At 38.3% G+C, this 22,900-nt stretch overlaps 1 protein-coding gene across 1 annotated transcript in view; it reads left to right on the top strand.

Moving 5' to 3' along the window:
- ITGB8 (integrin subunit beta 8) overlaps positions 1-22,900 on the top strand; it is a gene marked incomplete at both ends in the record, with an annotated part of 81,261 nt that overhangs the window by 39,901 nt on the left and 18,460 nt on the right. The window contains 3 exons of the mRNA XM_080701840.1: positions 10,073-10,319; positions 12,132-12,297; positions 12,887-13,045. Coding sequence (XP_080557966.1) covers positions 10,073-10,319; positions 12,132-12,297; positions 12,887-13,045 — 572 coding nt within the window. The remainder of the gene's footprint in view (positions 1-10,072; positions 10,320-12,131; positions 12,298-12,886; positions 13,046-22,900) is intronic.

The following is a 22,900-nucleotide window of genomic DNA, read 5'->3' as shown; positions in this document are numbered from 1 at the left end:
GAGTAGCACACAGGTAGCTCAGTTATATTTAGACTTTCTGACTCAAGCATCTCTGGGACTATCTCCCAGTATCCATTTGAGTTTGAGGGCAAGTTAAGATTTTCATCTTCACTACACATTCTTCTTCCAATATTCTAGACTCCTGCTCTCTACTCTTCATTTTCTTGCATTATATCTTTATATTAGGAGAATTTAAAAACATACCCCTTAATACTTACAGATGTGGCAAATAGGCGTTATATAATAGAACAACTGAACTTAGTCAAGAAGCAAACTTAATGCCTTGGTCTGTTTGGCTGTAATAACAAAATACCATCCATTTGCTACCATAAACAATAAAAATATATTTTCTCACAGTTCTAGAAAGGCCACAAATATGAAAGACCAAGGTCATAGTGCTAACAGATGTGGTTCCTGGAGAGGGCTTACAGATGTTCATTTTATTGATATGTTCTCACCGAGCAGAGAAAAAAAAGAGAAGGGGAGAAAACTAGAGTCAGAGAGAGGGAGAGAGAGAGAGAAAGACAGAGAGAGAGAGAGAGAGAGAGAGAGAGAGAGAGAGAGAGAGTCAGAGAGAGAGACAGAGAGAGAGAGAGAGAGAGAGAGAGAGAGAGACAGAGACAGAGACAGAGAGAGAGAGACAGAGAGAGAGAGAGAGAGAGAGACAGAGACAGAGACAGAGAGAGAGAGACAGAGAGAGACAGAGAGAGAGAGAGAGAGAGTCAGAGACAGAGAGAGAGACAGAGAGAGAGACAGAGAGAGAGAGAGACAGAGAGAGAGAGAGAGAGAGAGAAAGCAGTATCTCTTTTTAGCAGACCACTAATCCCACCATGATGGCCCCACCAACAAAGACCTCATGTAAACCTAATGTTAAATACGTTAGCAATTATCCAAGGCCCTGTCACCAAATCCCATCATATTAAGACCTAGGGCTTCAACATAAAATTTTGGGGGAAGGGAGGATACAATTTAGTCTATAACATTTGATGTATAAAATCATGTTTTTAAAGACCATTGGATGTTTTTAGAAATTAACCATTTTTTAGACAGGAAATTCAGTTTCAAGAAGTGAAAACTTTTTGCTTTTATAAGTCAATATCTTTGAGCCCAGTGAAATAAAATTTGAAATCAACATAAAATGATAAATATCAAGTAACAGCAAAATTAAGATAACCTCTCCTAAATATTTCTTTTTTTTTTCTTCTTGTGGTACTGGGGATGAAACCCAGGGGCTTTCTACCCACAGGGTATACTCCCAGACCTATGTTTTATATTTTATTTGGAAATAGGGTCTCACTAAGTTGCTCAGAGCCTAACTAAGTAGCTGAGGCTGGCTTCGAACCTGAGCAATCCTTCTGTCTCATCCTCACAAGTACTGGGATTACAAGTTTATAAGTGTGTGCAACCACACCCGGCTCTCCTAAATAATTCTATCTCCAAGAATAAATCAAAACTTTAGTCATAGATTAATAATAATAATAATTAAACATATCAAAATATAGCCGGGCGTGGTGGCGCACGCTTGTAATCCCCACGCTTGGGAGGCAGAGACAGGAGGATCGCGCAGGTTCTAAGCCAGACGTGCACGCTGGTTTAGGAGACCCTGTTTCCAAATAAAAATGTAAAAATATGTCTGGGAGTGTAGCCCGGAGGTAGAAGTGCTTCCAGGAACCCCAGTACCACCAAAAAAAAAAAAAAAAAAAAAAAAATCAAAATATATGAAATTCACTGAAGTTGTTCTCAAGAAAATTCAAATTTTGACTTTTATTTTTTAGAAAGGATAAAGAAGACCTAAGCATCCAAACAGTTATGAGCAGGAAAAGCAAAATAAGCATACACAAGACCAATGAATTCATAAGCTTAAAATAATAATGAAATGCAAAATAAAAATTAAGATAAAGTGCATATATAAATTCAAGAACTGATTTTTCTGTAAAGCCCAATAAAAAAATAAAGTTTGGCAAGTCCAATCAGGAAAATGGGACAAAAATAAATAAGTTGTGCAAACTATAATCACACAAATAAATATTTTTTAAAAATTTTTTTAAATTATGGCAAAATGTTAAAATCTTGATAAACATAACTAATCCTCTGGGAAAATATATATGTCTAAAATTGACTTAAGAAGCAGAACCTTAAGAAATCTAGATATATAAAAGTTAAAAAAATTGCAAACACCCCTTTGTTAAAATCAGAAAGAAATACTCACCAAAGAAAAGTGTTAGTCCTAAATGTTTTCATGGTAAGAAATGTTTTATGTTGAACCAAACATCCAAGTAACACATTATCCCTCTGTCCTATAAAGTCTTAGATTTAGAAAAGTCCTAGAAGTTGCTCACTCAATTGTTATAATCCTGCCTACTGTCAAATCCTTCATAAAAGTTTAGAAAATCAAACCATACTGCATATGCTAAGAATTATATTATGAAACAAACTTAAAGGTAGTTAAAAAAGGTAATTGGTTGTTGGAATTAATGTATTTTTTGTGATCTTAGTTTGACAAAAATACATAAAAAATATCATTATCAAGCCAGGTGTGTTGGCACATGCTTGTAATTCTAGTACTCGGTAGGCTGAGGCAGGAAGATCCTGGTTTGCAACCAGCCTCAGCTATTTAGTGAGGCCCTCTGCAGCTTAGTGAGACCCTGTTTCAAAATAAAGAATAAAATCAGGCTGGGTATGTAGCTCAGAAGTAATATGCCCCTTGGTTGTTTAAACTTTATTAACACACACACACACACACAATATATATATATATATATATATATATATATATATATATATATATACACACACATAAATATTTACCTCAATAGATACTGTAAAACTATTCAGTAAAATTTAGTGTCCATTATCCATTTCTGGCAATAAAACAAACAAAAAACTTCCTATTAAGGAAGTATTAAAATTCTTAGCTGGGCGTGGTGGCACACACTTGTAAGCTGGGCGTGGTGGCACACACTTGTAATCCCCGCATTTGAGAGGCTGAAACAAGAGGATTGCAGTTTGCTAACAGCCTCAGCTACTTAGTGAGGCTGTTTTAATCCAATCCCATTTCCTGAGGCCTTCCCCTTTTCCTGCTCAAATATAATGAACAACGTTGGCATCCCTTTCTTCCTCCTACAGTTCTCTACATTTTCTTGTGGTTTTTCAGTTTCATCTTATGCAGAACATTTTTCAGTTGTCTTTTCTTGGTGTCCAGTAGTTTTTGTTGTAGCCAGAACATCTGAGATGCTCACAACATCATTTGAGTAGTCAAAACTCATTCTGACCGCTTTTTGTTTCTTTGGGCTATTCAATCCAGTCACTGGCAGTAGCTCTAAGTAGGTCGTCAACTTCCCTCCAAGTCCTTCTCTCACTCTGTGTCACAGACTCACTTCTTCCTTTTGAAGTTAAATGAAGGAAATAAGGAGTTGATGCTTCAGAATCTCAAAAGATATGAGGAGGTGAGGAGAGGAGGGGCTTCTCAGAGATAACACCTGTGTCACCACACAATGTGGGGCCAGCTGATATTCTTTTCCTCTAAACTTTCCTTACACTGTGGGAAAGAAGTCCTTTATACTAGCTTGCTTTCTTGGCCTTTTGGAAATGCCATCCCAAAGTGTATTCCAAACACAGTGTAACTATAGAACATTACAAGTGACCACATGTGCCAAGCGCAGAGGCTTCAGACATGAAGAAACAGCTCTTACTCTCATGCTGGGAGAGAAATAATCTACTATCAGTAATAGAAATAATTACAAGCACATATGTATTCACTGGATACCAAACACTGTGTTAGATACTCTACATAAGCTATCTTCTTTGGTAGCTTTTTAGCCTCTAAAGAAGATAAAGATGCTCTGTCTGTAATCTTATAATGATATGGTACATATAATGGCTGTATGAGCCAGTTGCCATGGAAACATAAGAGAAGGAGGCTCAGCCCCAGTCCAGAGAGGAGCAGATTACTGAGCAGTGTCTTGGAGTGGTAATTACACGAAAAAGAGAGGTTAGGACACCACAGACGAGGGAAGAAACAAGCAGGACATAGGACTATGTATTTGTGGAGTATATGTGGACACTTACAAGCAGTTTTGTTTTGCTAGAACTAAAGATGTAGATAAAAATCGATATTATGAAGGTATTTTAATCTGGCATGTTCAGCCACTTGAATGATGGCCATCTGATCAAGAGCTACTGACAGCTTTTTTTTTTTCTTTTTTGCGGGTCTGGGGATGGAACCCAGGGGCATTCAACCTCCGAGCTACATCCCTGCCCTATATTTTATTCTTTATTTTGAAACTGGGTCTCACTGAGTTGCAGAGGGCCTCATTAAGTAGCTGAGGCTATCCACGAACCGGGATCCTCCAGTCTCAGCCTCCCGAATGCTGGGATTACAAGCGTGCGCCACCACACCCAGCTCTACTGACAACTTTTAAATAAGAAGTGACACGGCAATTTTGAGTTCTAAAATATGGACTTAAGCCAGGTGTGGTGTTGCACACCTGTCATCCAAGTATTTCAGAGATTGAGACAAAAAGATCACAGGTTTGAGGCCAGCCTCATTAACTTAGCAGGACCCTGTTTCAAAATAAAAAAGACTAAAAACTAGGGCTAGGGGTGTTGCTTGGAGAGAGAATGCCCCTGAGCTCCATTTCTAGTACTGCAAGAATAAATAAATAAATAAATAAATAAATAAATAAATAAAGGCTGGGGATATAACACAGAGGTAGAATACCCATGGGATCCATCTCCAGTATAAAAATAACCCCCCAAAAAAAGGTGGACTTTGTGGTGTAGACAATTATTGCAAGAAAGTGACACTATTAAGGAAGAAAGTATGGAAATAATTCAGGCAAAATCCAGGAAAGGCTTGAGTTGATAGGGATATTCTGATGTTGTGGCATGCTGAAGAAGTTCATTTGAAATATTTCATTTTATAAATACTAAGTAAAGAAATTGGCTAAACATTAAACTACCAGATCCCCAACCTCCAAACCCTTTAGTGTGTCAAAAGCAATGAGTTTGAGTTAGGAGATTAAAATTAACATGATCTGTCTTATGTTTGGAAATTCTATATCCAGAAAGAAAAAGAAAAACCAAGTAGGAAATGTTATGGTCAGCCCAAATTATAGTCAATTATTACTATTTTCCTCAGAGTTAGCTTTAACTAGTCATCAGCTATGTTTAGTGGTAGGAATAGATTGTTTAATATTGGAGGGTAAAGACCTAAAATTGATGAGAAAATGTGATTTAAATCCTGGGGGAGGAGAGAAATAGATAGCCCTTAATCCAGAAAATCTGGTAACATTTTTAAGATATTCACATAAGCACACACCCATATAGAGTCTTCATATTTACCTGTTATTCCAAAAATAGGAAACTATTTAGAAGGAAGTATTTGTACCATGACAATAGAAAGGAACAAGAAAGCAGCTTAGTCCCCACCAAGACCTCATTTCTTATTGTAGAAAATCCTTATTACTTTCTGAGATTGGTGAAGAAAAATTCCAGAAACATAAGTAATCATTACCCTTTATCTTCAACACCCAAGACCCTTGAAATGACAAGAATAGCTATATCTAACTTCATGTGAAATAAGGACACACTGACTTATATCCTCTATTAAAATTCAACCTTGACCAGTGTAGCATTGGGAGAAAAGCTAGAGAGTAGCTTTGTCCCAGGACAGTGGAGGAAGGTGGATGGAATGGAATGTCGCTTCCATGTATCTTCTAGTTTGTTAATGTGTCTGAGAGTCAGGATTCCTGGGTCCTGGGCCCTGGGAATCTCAAGCTCCTCTTGCTGGAGGGGAATTAACATTTTTCCACGGAGTATTACATATGGCCCAAGGAGCCAAGAATAGTGCTTGTTCCAGATCTCTTTACTCTGCATGTTCTTTGCCCACCTTGCAGAAAAATGTGAAAACATGGCCACTCTCAAGCCAGTGTGTGGGGTGGGGTAAGGCCCAAGGGTTGGAGATGATCCAACAGGGTCATCTCTTTATTCTCTGCCCAAGTTCAGCTCCTACTTGTCACCAGTAGAACCAGTAGCTCTGGCCCTAAGGCTGATAGGTGGTCTTATAATGTTGAACTCATGGGGCTGGGCATTCTAGCCCTGGTTTCCTGTCTTTCCTTGGTCACTGAATATGTCCCGGGGAAAGCATTACATCTGCATGTGGTACATACTCACATATCTGATGAGGAAATGAATGATTGAAGGAGTAAATGAATAATTAGTCATGACCTTGATCAGATTAATTTATCATTCTAAATCTTGGTGTCTATATCCATATTAAAAAAAGGGATTATGAGCCAGGCTTGGCAGTACATGCCTGTAATGCAAGTACTTAGAAGGCTGAAACAGGAGGATTTCAAGTTTAAGGCTAGCCTCAGCAGTTTAGGGAGACCCTGTTTCAAAATGAAAAATAAAAAGGTAGCTTGGAGGTAGAATGTCCCTGGGTTCCATCCGCAGTACCAAATAATAGCAATAATAATGATGATGATAATAATAACAATAATAAATAAAACCCAAAATGCCCCAAACTATAGCAAAAATCTTATAACCTTATGAATCACCCAGCAAATTTTAACTTTAAAAGCTAAATTTTTTAATTTAAGTTAAAGTTTAAAAATATTTAGCATCCACATTTTAATGGAAGTTAAAATGAATTAAAGTCTGATATCAAATATGTGACTTTATGAGCTAATTGTTTTTAAAAGTAAGTTCAAAATTTATCATCCCCAACTTTTTGACCTGCTTTACCTTAAATAGATGGATTATTTGATACCAGGATGGGGCTGGGAAATCTTTATCTGAACCCTGAGCTTCTCTTTGTACTGGAATGGTATAATTTCTTCAAAATCTTAACAACGTAATTCAATTTCAGTTTCACTGTAGGGCCTTTTCTGTCTCACTTTTTAAAGATTTTATGGTTAATGGGATACATAAGATTATCCTAACACTGGCCCATACCAACCCGATTACAAAAACAAGCCAATCTCAAGCCATTTAGTATTTCCGGTAGACTAATTATGTTCCCAGCACTGGAAACACGCTCCAACCCAAAGGCAGTTCCCAAGACCTTGGCAGAAACTCAGTAGTGATTTAGTAGAAGCTCGATAGTGATTTTTTCTCAGTGTTATCAGCAAATCCATATTACTTTGTGGAATCTCTGCGCACAGCCAGCTCTGCTTAGCTCCTTTCTCAACACAGCAGGAAAGACATTGCTGTCTTCACAGATAACCTCATAGTGGCAACAGTCACAGATATTAAATCACATTCATTTTTAGGTGTATTTCTCTCAATTGGCCTTTGAGTCCTGTGTTGGTAGATCTCCAGCAACCATCTAAGCAAGGAGTTTTACATAGGTACACAGTATCTGTGTTGCATAACAAGGCTCTCCTACAGTCTCTTACCATGGAATATTAATGCTTATGAAACCTGTCTCCAAGATTTTTCTCCCTCATATACAATTACCAAACCAAAGCCAACTTGAGATCACAGTGTGGAGTCTGTCTTAATCTCAAGAGCAAGCCATGGTAATGCAAGCTTGACCCCTTCAGTTTTCTCCTTAACAAAGTGGGATTTAGGATTAGCCTATGTAGGGCTACCAACCTTGAGCTCACTACTTAAAATTAGAGCCTCACTGGAAGCACAGGAGCCTTGCAATGTAAAAGTAGCATTTATTGTTCTCTCCAGAGGTGGCAAAAAGGTCTGTGTATGGAAATATTCTCTTTTTATTGAAAACTTGTATTATCAAGGCTGAAGATGACAGCTGAACCAGATTGAGCCACAGAAGCCTGTACCCTCAAACTCTGACCAATTGACAAGGCTGCCTCCTGCCTTTTCTTTGCTGAGGCCAGAGAGACCAGAGTTTGCTTGCTAAGCTATGAACAGGTGGCATCTGGTTAGGTCCGCTGTGGCTAGCATTTGGTTGGAACCTTCTGATAGCCTTAGGCCTCCAAGGACTGTGCCTTTATTGAGACTACACAGACTCAGCCTTTTGGCAGAGGTCACCAACCCATACTTTTTCCAAGGCCACTACACAACATGCTTAATATCTGCTGCTTCAAGAAATGCCTCTCCAAAAACAGGCAGCCATTCATCTTCAGACAGAACCACCATGAACTGCAATGATTCACCAAGATAAAAATACCATGTGGACAGTGCCTAAGGCCTTGCGATATGCCCAAGTCAACAGTTAAAAAAACAAATCCACAATTTATAAAATTGTTTTTAAAAAATTGATGGCCACACATTAAATTCAAATCCTCCCACATGAACTAAACTATATGCCCAGTCATGTTTTATGTTCTAACATTCTTCTGAAGTTAATTTCTTCACCCAAATAACAGAACACTTTCACAGGGACAGAATTTTTCACCAGAAGCCCAAAAGCTGGGCAGAATAAATGTCTGGAGACAGCTCAGCTCCTCAAGGGAAGGGGTCAGGGAATGAACTGAACTGAGCTACACATGCCCAAATTCTCCTTCCAAATCTGTGGGCCGCAAACTAGGAGCTTCACACCAAAGGGGTCTCCTAAACATGCAGCAAATTAGAAATGAATGCATAGCTTCTTTATCCCATAATTATAATTATATGCCAATAGAACTTTAGTGCTTTGAATAGATTAGAGAATTTAGCTGAGAAACATTTTATTTGTGAAATAATGTAAGAGGAAAGACTGCTCATTTAAAGTGCATCAAGATTTGATCCATTAAGGGATTCTTTAATAAGAAGACCTGCCTACCAATTATGTATACAAATTGGAATTTATTTTTAAATGCTTTCTACTCCAGATATTCTCCATGAACAAATAATTATTGACTTGCAAAGAATTTGTGCTGGGCACAGTGGCACATTCCTGTAATCGTAGTACTTAAGAGGCTAAAACACAAAAATTGCAGGTTGTAGGACAGCACATGATAACTTAGTGACACTATTTAAAAATAAAAGTAAAATAGAGCTGGGGGTAGGTCAGACTTATAACACCATTGGGGTCAATCCCCAATACCACACACACACACACACACACACACACACACACACACACATACACACGCACACGCACACATACACATGCACACGCACACACACACACAGTATTTGGAGCTGGCTATGGCAGTGCACACCTATAATCCCAATAAGTTGAGAGGTTGAGACAAAATGATCACAGATTTTCCACCAGCCTCAGCAACTTAGTGAGTCCCTCAGCAACTTAATGAGACCCTGTTTCAAAATAAAACATAAACTAGGGCTAGCGGTATAGCTCAGGTGTAACATGCCACCCCTAAAAAAAGTCTTATTGTTCAAAATAGCAAAATCTTCAAATGATAAATAGTTGACTTTTCCCAATATATTTTAATTAAAAGCAGAACTCCCAACTCTATAGGGCCCTAGAGGAATAACTCAAGTTCATGCCTCAAATGATAATGTGGCAAAGAAGAAAATAGAACTGTGTTGCAGACAGTTGTCCTTAGGAGTCCCCCCATATTTCTTTTTGGGGTGACACTTTCTTCACACCTACTTGTTTTTAATCAAAGGCAACGCCTCAACTCTGCGATCCCCCTTCCACATGTTTTTATAGGAGCCCCACTCTGTGCTGGGTGAATATACTCCAGGTGTTCAATGTGGCAGCCCCGGGTACCATGCTGCAGTCCGCTGTCTCATTCACTAGCCAATGAGAAGAATTTATCAGAGTTCTCACATCTCATATGTAAACGTGCCTTTGCCCAAAAGAAGGCACATAACACCTGCATCCAATCTTAAGCTATCAATCTGGTTGGCCTCAAACCATTCACTCCACAGGTGCAACTGCCCTCATCCTCTCCAGATAGAATGCGGCTTGCTGCTTTGCAGGGCTCCTTGCTATCTACTGAGGGCCAGGGCCAGTGCAGGTTTATGTGAAGGAATCCTGTTGCATTTATGCTGAGCTGGCCCATTTCTTATTATCTTCAGTCACCCTATAGAACTGTAAGAAATGCATTATAGAATTTGGAGACTAATAAATTGGTTTGTGAAGTGCTTTAAAAAAAACCTGAGATGTGGAAAATGATCACTAAGTCACATTTTTCTTACTTTAAACTAGGAGCCGAAGCTAATTTTATGCTGAAAGTTCATCCTCTGAAGAAATATCCTGTGGATCTTTATTATCTGGTCGATGTATCAGCGTCCATGCACAATAATATAGAAAAACTAAATTCTGTTGGAAATGATTTATCTAGAAAAATGGCATTTTTCTCCCGTGACTTCCGCCTGGGGTTTGGCTCATATGTTGATAAAACTGTTTCACCGTACATTAGCATTCACCCAGAGAGGATTCATAATCAATGCAGGTATTTAATGTTTGATTGGATAATATTAAATAATTTTCTTATAAAATCTCATTTTATTTGTTATAATTTAAAGAGCTTACCAGATTTTATAATTTTGTCTTATTGAATAAGAATCAAAAGTATTTCGAGGAGAAAGTTTACTCCTGTCTGAAAACCTTTATCTGTAGCTTGAGTTTTTATTTTATATTTCTTCAGTATTATTTATTAAGTTTTTACCACAAACAATCTTGACTAACATTAGCAACTTTGCTTAAATTTTCTAAGAATCAGATTGTCATCTGTATAAATACTTCTTTGGATATTCTGTGTTTTTCTTTTTGGTTTTTTTCAAATGTGTTGAATTAAGGTTTGACTCATTTTAAAGTATTTATCTTGTCAATGATGAATCTTTCTCTCCATGACTATACATACATGATTGTATATAATATGTTGCTTTTGATGTGATTACAAAGAAAATTCAGCTGCCACATACAGATTAGGCCAAAAGATGAGGATTCGACATCTAGAAAGTGCATTTTTTTCTAATCATTTTGGAATTCTGATTCTAAAGATCACATACCCACCATAATAAGAGAGCTAACAAGTTCTCACACAATATTGCCTTTAGCCTGTTGAATTTTCAGAGAAATAAATCTGTATAGTTTTTGTTTCATAAATCATTTATTTTGTGGTACTCAGGATGGAACCCAGGGGAATTCTACCTCTGAGCTATACCCCAAACCCTATTTAATTTCGAAACAGGGTCTCACTAAGTTGCAGAGTGCCTACGTTGCCGAGGCTGGCCTTGAACCAGCAATGATCTTATCTCAGCCTCCCAAGTACTGGAATTACAAGAGTCTGTCACCATGCCTGGCTCAAAATATTTTATATTAACACATTTTCTACTTCCATAAATTACTCTGATCATCTCACACTACACATTCCAATTTACCAAAACAGTTCTTGCTATCTGTTGTACCCGAATGAGATAAATTTCCTTCCTAATGCAGTTTCACAAGTCTTCTCCTTAGAAGTGAATACGCCTGAGGAGTGAGCCTCACTTTCTGAGACTCCAGGGGATTGTCAGAATGATGCTAATGTTTTTCAGGTACTCACCAGTAATTCCACACTAAGCATCATTTTTTAAATTAGCACAATTATTCGTTTGGAAATTAAGCATTAACATGGCATTTTGGCTAAATTCCCAAAGATATTTTCCAAGAAAGTGTTTCTTAGCTAGTCTGTGGCCAACTGTGATTTGGAAATGACTGTATAGACTATTGCCTTTTTAAAATGTGCAGTCTCTACTAGTATTTGGAAAGCCCTTAGTTGCTTTGTATATATACATATATACATATATATTTTTTGGGGGGTGGTACTGGGGGTGGAACCCTGGGGCTTTTCTACCTCCGGGCTATACCTATTTTATACTTTCTTTGGAAATAGGGTCTCACTAAGTTGCTGAGAGACTCACTAATTAGTTGAGGCTGGCTTCGAACCTGTGTGATCCTCCTGTCTCAGCCTCCCAAGCGCTGGGCTTAAAAGCGTGCGCCACCACGCCCGGCTCTTAGTTGCTTTATATTAAAGAAACATGTTTAGCCTTCCTCATATTTTGAATACCAAACCTTATAAATCTATTTTCTGCTTCCAAGGAAATACTCACCAGTATAGAACTTCTATCTAATTTTGTAAATTATTATGTTATAATATTTCCCTACCAAAAAAAAAATTCTACTTTCATCTCAGACCAACTATACAATTTTGTTAGTAATATCCTGGAACTTTTAATGGAGCATAACAAAATAGACTTTCACCTCTTCTTTTCCCACCTAGTGACTACAATTTAGACTGTATGCCTCCTCATGGATACATCCATGTGCTGTCGTTGACAGAAAACATCACTGAGTTTGAAAAAGCTGTTCACAGACAAAAGATCTCTGGAAACATAGATACTCCTGAAGGAGGTTTTGATGCTATGCTTCAGGCAGCTGTCTGTGAGGTAAGAAGCATCCTGTTTGGAGAGAGTGCTCAGATGCAATGCCCCAAAGAACCAAAGATCTTTATTTTTTCTTTAATTTATGGAGCGAAAACATAGTAAGGAAAAATACATTTTCCTGCTCTCTCTCACTGACCACCAATGTTGCTTATTTTGATATGTGCCTTGGACACGGGGGCTAAGTTGAGAGAGGGACATAAGTACAAAAAGATAAAAGGAAGGAATATCCTGTGGACCTGGATAAAGCCTTTCCTAAAAGGATGCTCTTTTTCTACATCACACTCCAAGAAAGAACCAGAAATAGCCTGTGGTCTCACTCACAACACGTTTTACCCTGCTTCAGAACCTGGCTCATTCCTCTTCCAGTAGAACATGGAAATATCTAGCCAGGGACTAGAGTGTTCAAACAACCGTGGTGAAGTAGAGGGTGTACAAATACACGTGAAGCTATTTATGAAGCAGCGTTGTACTCACGCATGGCATTCTAGCCTGGCAATGTTTGTCCACTCCAACATATCGTTTACTTGAGGCAAAGACCACAGTACAGATCTCTATGTTTTTGTACAAGGGCTAATTACATGTTTATTTTAAGAGTCATATTGGATGGCGAAAAGAAGCTAAAAGATTGCTGCTGGTGATGACGGATCAGACATCTCATCTCGCTCTCGATAGCAAATTGGCGGGCATCGTGGTGCCGAATGACGGAAATTGCCATCTGAAAAACAACGTGTACGTCAAATCGACAACCATGGTAATGTAGCAACGGCTCCTTCCCAGCTAGGACACAGTTGCAACACAAGTTGAACTTGGCAATTCAGCTGTTCTTGTACTGGCAGAATACCAAACAGCAAGACACAGAACCAAGATGAGCCACCAAAAAAAAAAAAAAAAAAAAAAATGATCGTAGGGAGCCATGGAGTCTACAAGTGCTGCTCAGTGCTATATGGCTGAACTGTTGACTGCCTCTCTTAGCTGGCCCTTTGATGAGCAATAGGCACTGTCTAATGTTTCAAAATAAAAGCAGTACAGGAGTTTCCTTTAATTCAAGGACCTGGGAATGAAGCAGAATGTGTTTTTGCTTTGTATAAATAGACTAGTTACATAGGATTGATATCTATAGAACTATTAAGAAGATATAATAAAAATGTAATTTGCCTAAAGACTCTTCAGATAGACCCTAAATGAAGACCAAAAATAAAAAGGTAAGGCAAGGGGGGCTTTGTCTCCTTGGTGATGCACTCCTCCCTCTGAAGCTTGGCTTTGGGCAGGGCCACTTTTTAGACAGCTTCTGGAGGACAGATATACACTCTGAATCTTATGTTTAAAATTCATTCTGCCCCATAGTCCTTGATGTGAACATCCTATAAAAACTATACATGAGCAACAAATATACCACTTATGGTAACTTTGACATAATATTTGAATATTTATTATGTTTGCATAGTTGGAAACTTGGAACTTACTGGGTATACAGTCTTTTAGTATCATATTTTCCCTCATAGCAGTAAAATCTAGATGTGACAAATGAACAGCAAAGCATCATTTATTTCTTATGCTGGCACCTACGTCTACATCCTTGAAACTGTTAGAACAGAAGCTATCAGACTTTCCCAGTTCACAGACCCAAGTGTCCCAGAGGTTTTATCCGTAGCACCCCTGTTTGTTAAGTCATTCCATCTAAATACCCAACTTACTTATGCACTAACAATTTAGCAGTTTAAAAATAATACACTTGAATGCATGGCATATGTACATATGCGTTTATATCATGTTTAGCAAGTTACTTTTTAACAAGAACTTGCAATCAGATTGCACATGGCCACCCTCATTCCCTGTTTCTCGTAATTTTTATATTGACCAGCTTGGCAAAGATATGATATCACTTATAGAAACTGAGCCAAATATATTCTTAAAACTGACCTATCTCTAGCTAGTAGTTTATGGCCACTTGACAAATAGCATCAGCCTGTTGATTCTCTTGAAATTTTAAGACATTTTGTGCCACTCTTATCAGAGTGCTGTGGTGCTTCCAGGCACCCTGCACATAGTTTGGGAAATAGAATATTAGAAACATATAAATTATGCTCAAATTTGTGTGATTTTCATGTGAAAAATTCAAGTAGATCACCAGTTCACCTAGAATACCCTACCAGACTCACCAAAAGTCAAAGTTCCACATAATGCAAGTTCAACCCTCAGAATATGTAACAATTTGGAATCTGTAGTTATTCAAATGGTGCCTTTTCTTTTGCTAATTCCGTTGATGAAGCCTCCTGCTGCTTTAGCAGACCCACCTACTTCTACTTAGTCATTTCTTATCTCTCCTTCCTGCCCTTTTTACCTCTATTAATCTAAGGTAGAGTTCTAATTTATTTATAGGGAGTAGCGAAGGAGAGAGGAGGAACTATTCTATTGTGAGACAAGAGAGAAGTTTTTCTTTTTAAGGAGAAGTAACAATGACATTATTCTCAAATTGTATGAATTTTTTGAAGTTTTGCCAAGTCAATGAAGTCATCCCTCCATAAATGTATTTTAAAGAATGCTGATGCTCATCTAGGGAGGATCCCTCAGGGAAAAATATGCTCTCATAACTTAAGATTTATGTCATGTCTTAGAACCTTATATAAATAAATTGTGGTAGAAATTTAGACAGTGTTTGGTTCTAGTGATATCAGGAGACTGGACAATCTATCATGAACTTCATTTGCCCCTGTGGTTATTAATTCCACATATCTTTTTAAGGAATGGACCTTCCACATGTGATAGATGTAAAATATTAAGTAAACCAAGGAGGAGTGTCATCTTCATACCTTAGAAGAGTAGATGGGCATGGTAGCGCATGCCTCTTATCCCAGTGCTTGCAAGACTGAGACAGGACACTCACAGGCTCATGGCTAGCCTCAGCAACTTAGTGAAACCCTCAGCAACCTAGTGAAACTGTTTCAAAATTTAAGAGTCGGGCATGGTGGCACATGACGGAGACAGGAGGATCACCTAAGTTCAAAGCCAGCCTCAGCTGCTTAGTGAGGTTCTCAGCAATTTAGTGAGACCCTTTTTCCAAATAAAATATAGAACAGATTGGGGTATAGCCTGGAGGTAGGAGGCCCGTGACTTCCATCCTTAGTACCACACACAAAAAAAGAAAAAATAAATAAAAAGGGCTAGAGGTGTAGTTCTGAAGTAAAATCACCTGTAAAATACATATATACACACACTATGTTTATTCCAGTTACCTTATGTCTGTGTCCTTATTTCTCTCATTTCTAAAGATAAAGCATTATGATGGATCTCTTTGCCCTGCATATATATATATGGTGTACAGCTTCTTTGAAGCCTCCTATAGCTAAGGTTGCCTCGACTCTGACTCTAGACATATTTACCAGCTCATTTTACTTACTTTTTTGGGGGTATTGGGAATGGAACCCAGGGGCATTCATTCTACCTCTGAACTATACCCCAGCCCTATTTTTTATTCTTTATTTTGAAACAGGGTCTCACTGAGTTACAAAGGGCCTAAGTAGCTGAGGCTGTCTGTGAACCACGATCCTCCTGTCTCAAACTCCCAAATGCTAGGATTGCAAGCGTGTACCACCCTGCCTGTCTACTTGCTCATTTTAAAATGACTTTCATCCTTTCCTATTTAGCTATTATGGAGGAATTTCAGAATTTGTATAAGTTAGACAAATAATCAGCATTTTGCTTCCTGGTTTATCTCCAGTAGCCAGCACCAATAATGCTGAATGGGATTCAAGTTTCTTAGTTCAAGACTCTGATTTCTTTTATTTGTAAGGACAAAAAACTTGATAAAATACATTTTATAAATTATAGGAGGTAGAGTACTACTGCTTTCACTACTTCATGAAGGTCAATGTGAACCCCAGACTAAAAAGGAGTACTGTTTTTTGAGTCTGTAGTAACTGAAATAACTGTAGCAAACGTTTTACATATAGTGTCAGCTTTATCTTTATAACCACTCTTTAGGGTGGTTGTAATTATTGTCATTTTACAAAAAAAAATATTGAGGATCATGAAAGTTTAAAGTTGCCTGAGGATAAATAGCTAAAAAAATAATATAGCATATCTGGGGTTCAATTCATCTCAATCTTATATTAACATCTTTATTCTTAATCAGTTAGTGACAGTGTCTTGACCAAAAAGTAGAAGAAATAGGGAAACAGTGTTCTTTGTGTTTTCTAATATAACATTTTAGCTTGCCGTCTTAATTTATAGAACTATAAACTAGGTATTTGGCTTATATAAGTTACAAAAAAGGTATAATTTGAAATAATTTCTCTATGCATTGCCCATATTTGTGCATGGCTATGGTGAATGATACTACTCTATTGAATAAGTGACATCTTCCACTGCTTTTTCTGGAATATTAAATAAAAAAGAGAAGTAATGCAGTTTTATAATCTGCCAAGTAATAATGACATCCTTTCTAAATGGTAGATGTTTATACCAAAATTGTTAATGGGTGGAAGATAAGTTATCAATATTGAAGGCCTGGAATTTCATCCTGTCTCCCTATCCTCTCCTCTGGAGTTATCTCCATCCTCATCCTCCTTGGAGCTCTCCCAGAAACCACTGGCCCCAGCTTGGAAAAGGCCAAGAATAGCAGGAAGATCTTCAATCTCAATGAAAGGAGACCAAGAATGTGGAGATTAAGCAAGGAGCCTCAACCGTGGGGATTTTCAAATATTGTGACTCTCAATCCCGAACAGACCGATCAAATAGGAAGCTCTCGCCACATTCGTAGTGTGTGTGCAACAAGCACAGTGTACTGACTAGTATTGCCTTAGTATTGCCTGGTTTAGGCTTGCTGTTTTCTTTTCTACACAGCTTTTTATGTCCCCCATCATACCATGCTCAGTGAGTCTTCCCCCTTTCTCTCTTAGACCTCCTTAGAATTAATTCCCTGCTGCTGGCTTTGCAGCTCAGTCTTTTCCTGCAGCCTCATTGGGACAGACTAGTTGCTAAATAGATAAATATTTTAAATGATTGAGGCAGGATTGCAGAAGGCATATTATGCATTCCCAAAGACTTAGGCTTCCTTGTGGATAAAAATAGCCATCACTCTTGTGCCTCTTCTCAAGCAATTTTGTTTAATACATGCTCAACTTTTAGAATGCTACTTAGGAAGCTTTTTATCATGAATTACATTCAGTTTTCCTAGAACTGCAGATGAAAAGAGCTTAGGAGCATACTTTAAGTGTGTGTGTGTGTGTGTGTGTGTGTGTGTGTGTGTGTGTGTGTCTTGGGATTGAGCCCAGGAGCAATCTACATCTGAGCTACATCCCCAACTCAATTCTATTTTTTATTTTAAAACAGGATCTCGCTAGCCGGGCGTGGTGGCGCACGCTTGTAATCCCCGCGCTTGGGAGACTGAGAGAGGTTCGAAGCCAGCCTCACTGGTTTAAGAGGCCCTGTTTCCAAATAAAATATAAAAATATTTCTGGGAGTGTACCCCAGAGGCAGAAGGGTTCCATCCCCAGTACCACAAAACAAAAACAAAAACAAAAAACAGGATCTCGCTAAATTGCCAGGGCTGGACCCAAATCTCCAATCTTCCTGTCTCAGCCTTCCAAGTACTGGAATGACCAGTGTGGGCCACTGTACCCAGCTCATACTTAACTAATTTAATCCATAACTTCACTATATGAGTTAACAAACTTTTAGTTATTATATTTATATTAGTGCTTTTTTTTTTTCCAAAAGGGGTATTTTTATATTTTCAGAGTTTAGAAGACTTTTATAACTAACATTGATATCAGACAGAGTTACATTTCAGGAGATAATTGCAAACTTTTTATAAAGAAATGTGCTGATTATTTATGTTGCTGTGTGACTAAGAGCCTTGTCAACTTCAGAAAAATGTTAAATAGCTTTCTTTCTCTGCTTCTCCGCTTCTTGTCTTGAAAACATACAAGTGACAATCGTAATTCATTGAGCAGTTCTTCTGTGCCAGACAGTGAATGCAACTGCAAAGTTTTAAGTCAATGTGAAGTTTTTGAAAAAATATTGCTACATTTTATGGGGTTTTTAAAAAGTAACAAAATGATGGCATGTTTAGTAGCCCATACCTATAATACTAGCTACCAGGAGACCCAGGCAGGAAGATCACAAGTTCGAGGCCAACCTTCGTAATTTAGTGAGACCCTATCTCAAATTTTTAAAAATATTTATAAAAGGTTGGGTATACAGTTTAGTGATAAAGTGCCTCTGGGTTCAATTCCCAGTGCCAAAAATAAAGTAAACCTTATAAAAAAAAGCCTAACTTCAGCTTGCTGAACTATCTACTTTGAATTGTAAATACTGTGAGAGTATTTTTACAGTCATATCATGAAAACTAACTTGAATGCCTTTCATATTCTGAGAAAACGTAGCCAGTAAATGATCTCTGCAAACAATGTTTAGCTGGATTTCCTTTTTATTGAAAGCAAAAGTTGCATGCAAAAATCACCTGTACCGGGCTTGCAGGAGCCTGGCTTTGCTTCTATAGTACTTCCGGAATTGAATAAAATGAAGGTTAGGAAAGGCAGCCTGCTGAAACTCAACTTTGACTTAAAATTTATGGAATGGAATATTCTGATTAAATAGATGTTTTGGTTGAATCCTATTTAAGCAGCAAGCCTTTTGTTACCAATTTTATCACAAAGCTTATGGAAATTGTTGGTGCATGCCCTCTTTTAGTAGGTAAAGTATCACGATTACAACTGATACCATTTTTTGGCAAAAGTCACAAACACAAAGGCCTGAGGGTCCAGTGATGAAGGGTTAATAAGTGAGGCATGTCAAAGCGTATCCAAAGAGCATATCTAGGAAATTTAGTAATGGCCTCCAAATGGCTCTCATTAAGTAGTTTTATATTAAAAACTGCCTTTTACCAACCAGGCCTGTGGTGTTTATGCCTATTTATTTACTTTGATTTTATTGGTGCAGTGTAGTCATACATCTTAATGGAATACAAGATGGTAGAGGCATATATGCGCCCATCCCTCGCTGTATAGAGGATTGAACTCGGGGATGTTCTACCTCTGAGCTTCTCCCCAGCCCTTTATATATTTTTTTAATTTAGAAATAGGGTCTTGCTAAGTTTCTGAGGCTAGCCTCAAACCTCCTGTCTCAGCCTTAGGAGCACTGGGATCACATACGCATCTGCTACCTTAGCTATCTTTCTTCCTTCCTTTCTCCTGCCTTCCTGCCTTTTTCTATCCCTCTTCCCTTCCCTTCTCCTCCACTCTTCTTCCTCCCTCCCTCCTTCCCTTCCTCCCTTCCTCCCTCCCTTCCTTCCTTCCTTCCTTTTTTTCTTTCCCAAGGATTGAACCCAGGAGCAAGCTACACCCCCAGCCCTTTTTATTTTCTATTTTGAAACAGTCTTGCTAAGTTGCTGAGGCTTGTCTGGAACCTGCGGTCTTCCTGTCTCCACTTCTCAAGTACTGGGGTTACAGGCATGAGCCACTGCCCACCTTGTCTCTTTATGAAACATCACTCAACATTCTGTGAGACAGAGATACTGCTTTGCTTCTGTTTTGTAAATGAGAAAACAGACGTTCTAGAGGTACTAAGGCCTCAGTACCTTGTCTGCAATCATGCTTCCCTTTCATAGCAGAGCTTGGTCTGGGGACCAAGCCTCAGACACAGGCCGTTGGGGACATTTAAGATCTAAACTACAGCCAGGAATGCTGGCCCGGGCCTGTAATCCCAGTACTTGGGAGGCTGAGTTAGGAAGATCGAATGTTCTAGGCCAGCCTCAGCAACCTAGCAGACCAGTCAGCAACTCAGAGAATCATTGCTTCAAAATAAATAAGCCGGGCGTGGTGGCGCACGCTTGTAATCCCCACGCTTGGGAGGCGGAGACAGGAAGATCGCGCAGGTTCGAAGCCAGTCTTGCTGGCTTAAGAGACCATTTCCAAATAAAATTAAAATTAAAATTAAAAATAGGTCTGGGGGTGTAGCCCAGAGGTGGAAGGTTTCCATACCCAGTACCACCAATAAATAAATAAATAAATAAATAAATAAATAAATAAATATATAAATAAATAAATAAACCAAAGGATAGCACATAGCTAGCGATTGCAGAGCTGGAGGATGAAGCCCCGCTTGGTCTGTTTGCAGAGCACCTGCTCTTGACGTAGTGCCCCCTAGAGGACACCTCCCTGTCTGAAGACATTTTGCCTACCACAGCTAGGGACAGAAGATGATCCCCGCTGGTGGGTAGAGTTCAGGAAGCCGCTACACATGCTGCACAGTGCAGGACAAGTCCCTGCAACAGAGACTATCCTGACCCAAATGCTAACAGCAGTGCTGCAGGGAAGCTTGGTCTACGTGTTACTATTGTATGGCCATATCCACAGACACTAGGCTATCGGGATGGATGCGCACTGACCACATATAATTTTCAAGCTTTCATCTTTAAATAAATGTCTGCTAGCTGGTTATTTGCATGTTATTTGTTTCCTTTGAAAAGCAAATGCTAGAAAACAATCTAGATAACTGAGTCTTTTATTAAACTAAGTTACTGGGATTTTTTTAAATAGCTTACTATAATATTCAGTGCTCGAAGTTCTAAATTATCATAAAAGTTTACTGCTAATTTTACCTGAGATGAAGAGAATTTTAAACACTTCTCTTTTATCCAGCTAGATATACAAGTCTCTCAAATTCCACCATAGGGCTCTACACAGTTTTCTTTTAAACCAAAATTGCTCCCAGTGACTCTTTTCTCCCTCCTCTTTCTTTCTGACATTTATAAGTTACTTCCCACAGCCTTAATGACTTAGCAGCTGCTTGGCATATCGCTTTCCCTTCTCCCTTTTGCCCCTGAAATGCCTGTTATCTCTATTAATTATTTTCTGAGTTTAGAGAAACACTTCGTAATGGGCCAGGCAGGGGGAGTTAGATTTAAGGCACAGTGACCTCACCAAGGCAGGACAGCTGCCTGAAAGGGAGTGTGCTCTCCTGGTAGCAAAATCAAAGACATAAAAGATAAAATACTTAGAAGATTCTGTGCTTCATGAAAGAAAGGGGAAGGGGCCTCGGGAAGGGCCATTAATCCACAGGTCTCCTGTCAACGGTGGTTTATTTAAACATCTGTTCTACATTTGTCATTTTTAAAAATCTGCTGCAAGGTACTGGAATTTTCTTTGAAAACTGATTTCTTTCTAGGGTTCAAAAAAAAAGTCTTCTTTGAAACTAAAAAAAAAACAAAAAAACAAAAAAAAAAACAAAAAAAAAAAACAACTTTTAACGAGCTTCTGACCAAACTAGAACATTCTAGATTTAAATTTTGTGTGTTTTTGGTCAATGTGACTTCCTGTTTATTGAAGGGGAAAGAGATTAAGAAGGCTCCAAAAGCTGCTTACATTTTCGACTGTTCTTTAAATATTGATTTTATGTGAGTTAAGTATAAGCTGGTTAAAGACATATAGATTAGATTTTTCTTAAAATATGAATGGTTTAAAAAATTAAGAAGACTGAGTGCTTGACAAGCTGCAATTATTTTCTGTCAAAGCAAAAATATTTGATAGGTAGTTGTTGCCATTAAAACAATTTCCCCAGCTGGGCTTGATGACATAGGCCTGTAATCCCAGTACTTAGGAGGCTGAGATAGGAGGATTGCAGGTTCAAGGTCAGCCTCAGCAATTTCTCAAGATCTCATTTCAAAATAAGAAATAAAAAAAGCTGGGAGTGGGGGGTGTAGTTCCATGGTAGAGTGCTCTTATCCAAAAAAAACAAAGCAAACATGCAAGCAAACTCTACCAGTATTGGGAATGGCCTAGGAAGATTTGAAAAAGCTCTGATTATTAATAAATATATTTCAAAAATTGGGTCAGGGGCAGATCTGTGAAAGGACTTGGTTTCTGCCAAGAAGCAGGCAACTATTCAAATGTAAATTAACTTAACTAAAGGTAATTAGCAAGTCCATAGGAGAGGGGAACTAGGACTTCCTCATCCTCATTCTAAAGACAGGTTTACATAATTGGATAATCTAGCTAGGATGGGAGGTCAACCTTCATGAAAAGAGACACCTCAGTGGGAAAAAATAAGGGGAGGAACTTTACAGGGACTTTTACTATGTCAGAATTACGTGAAACAAGATGGAGGATGTCGTGTATAAAAAGTCTGCTCCGTGTTTTGTTCTTTGGTGATTTCCTTCAAAGCACCCCCTCGTGCTACCCTGGGTAATATGAGGATGTTACCCCTGGGTAACATGAGGCTGTAACTATCTTCTGTATTTCTATCTTTTTAATAAACTTCTTTAAATCTTCAGCAAGAGTCCGGGCTGTTGCATATCTATCCTTAGCTCAGGACAAGAACCCGCGGTTTTTGTGTTTTTTGGGGAATTATTCACAGGGGCCTAACAAAGGTCCCTGGGGACAGTTCCCCCAAACCGTAACACAAAATCAATATCCCCAATACAGCTAGATTTACTTTGCCTTTATTTGCTCTCTTTAATTTACAAAGTATTATGCAAATTGTCATACATTTATCTTAAGATTATACCTTTTATTAGGAACCTGAATGAGAATTATGATGGCAGAATTTGTATTTTGGGGATTTTGTTTCCTATAACTTTAAAATTACATTCTTAAGAATTTCTCCT

This window comes from Muscardinus avellanarius, assembly GCF_963383645.1.
Source record: "Muscardinus avellanarius genome assembly, chromosome: 9".
Lineage (NCBI taxonomy): Eukaryota > Metazoa > Chordata > Mammalia > Rodentia > Gliridae > Muscardinus > Muscardinus avellanarius.
This window is presented reverse-complemented; position numbering and strand designations above follow the sequence as displayed.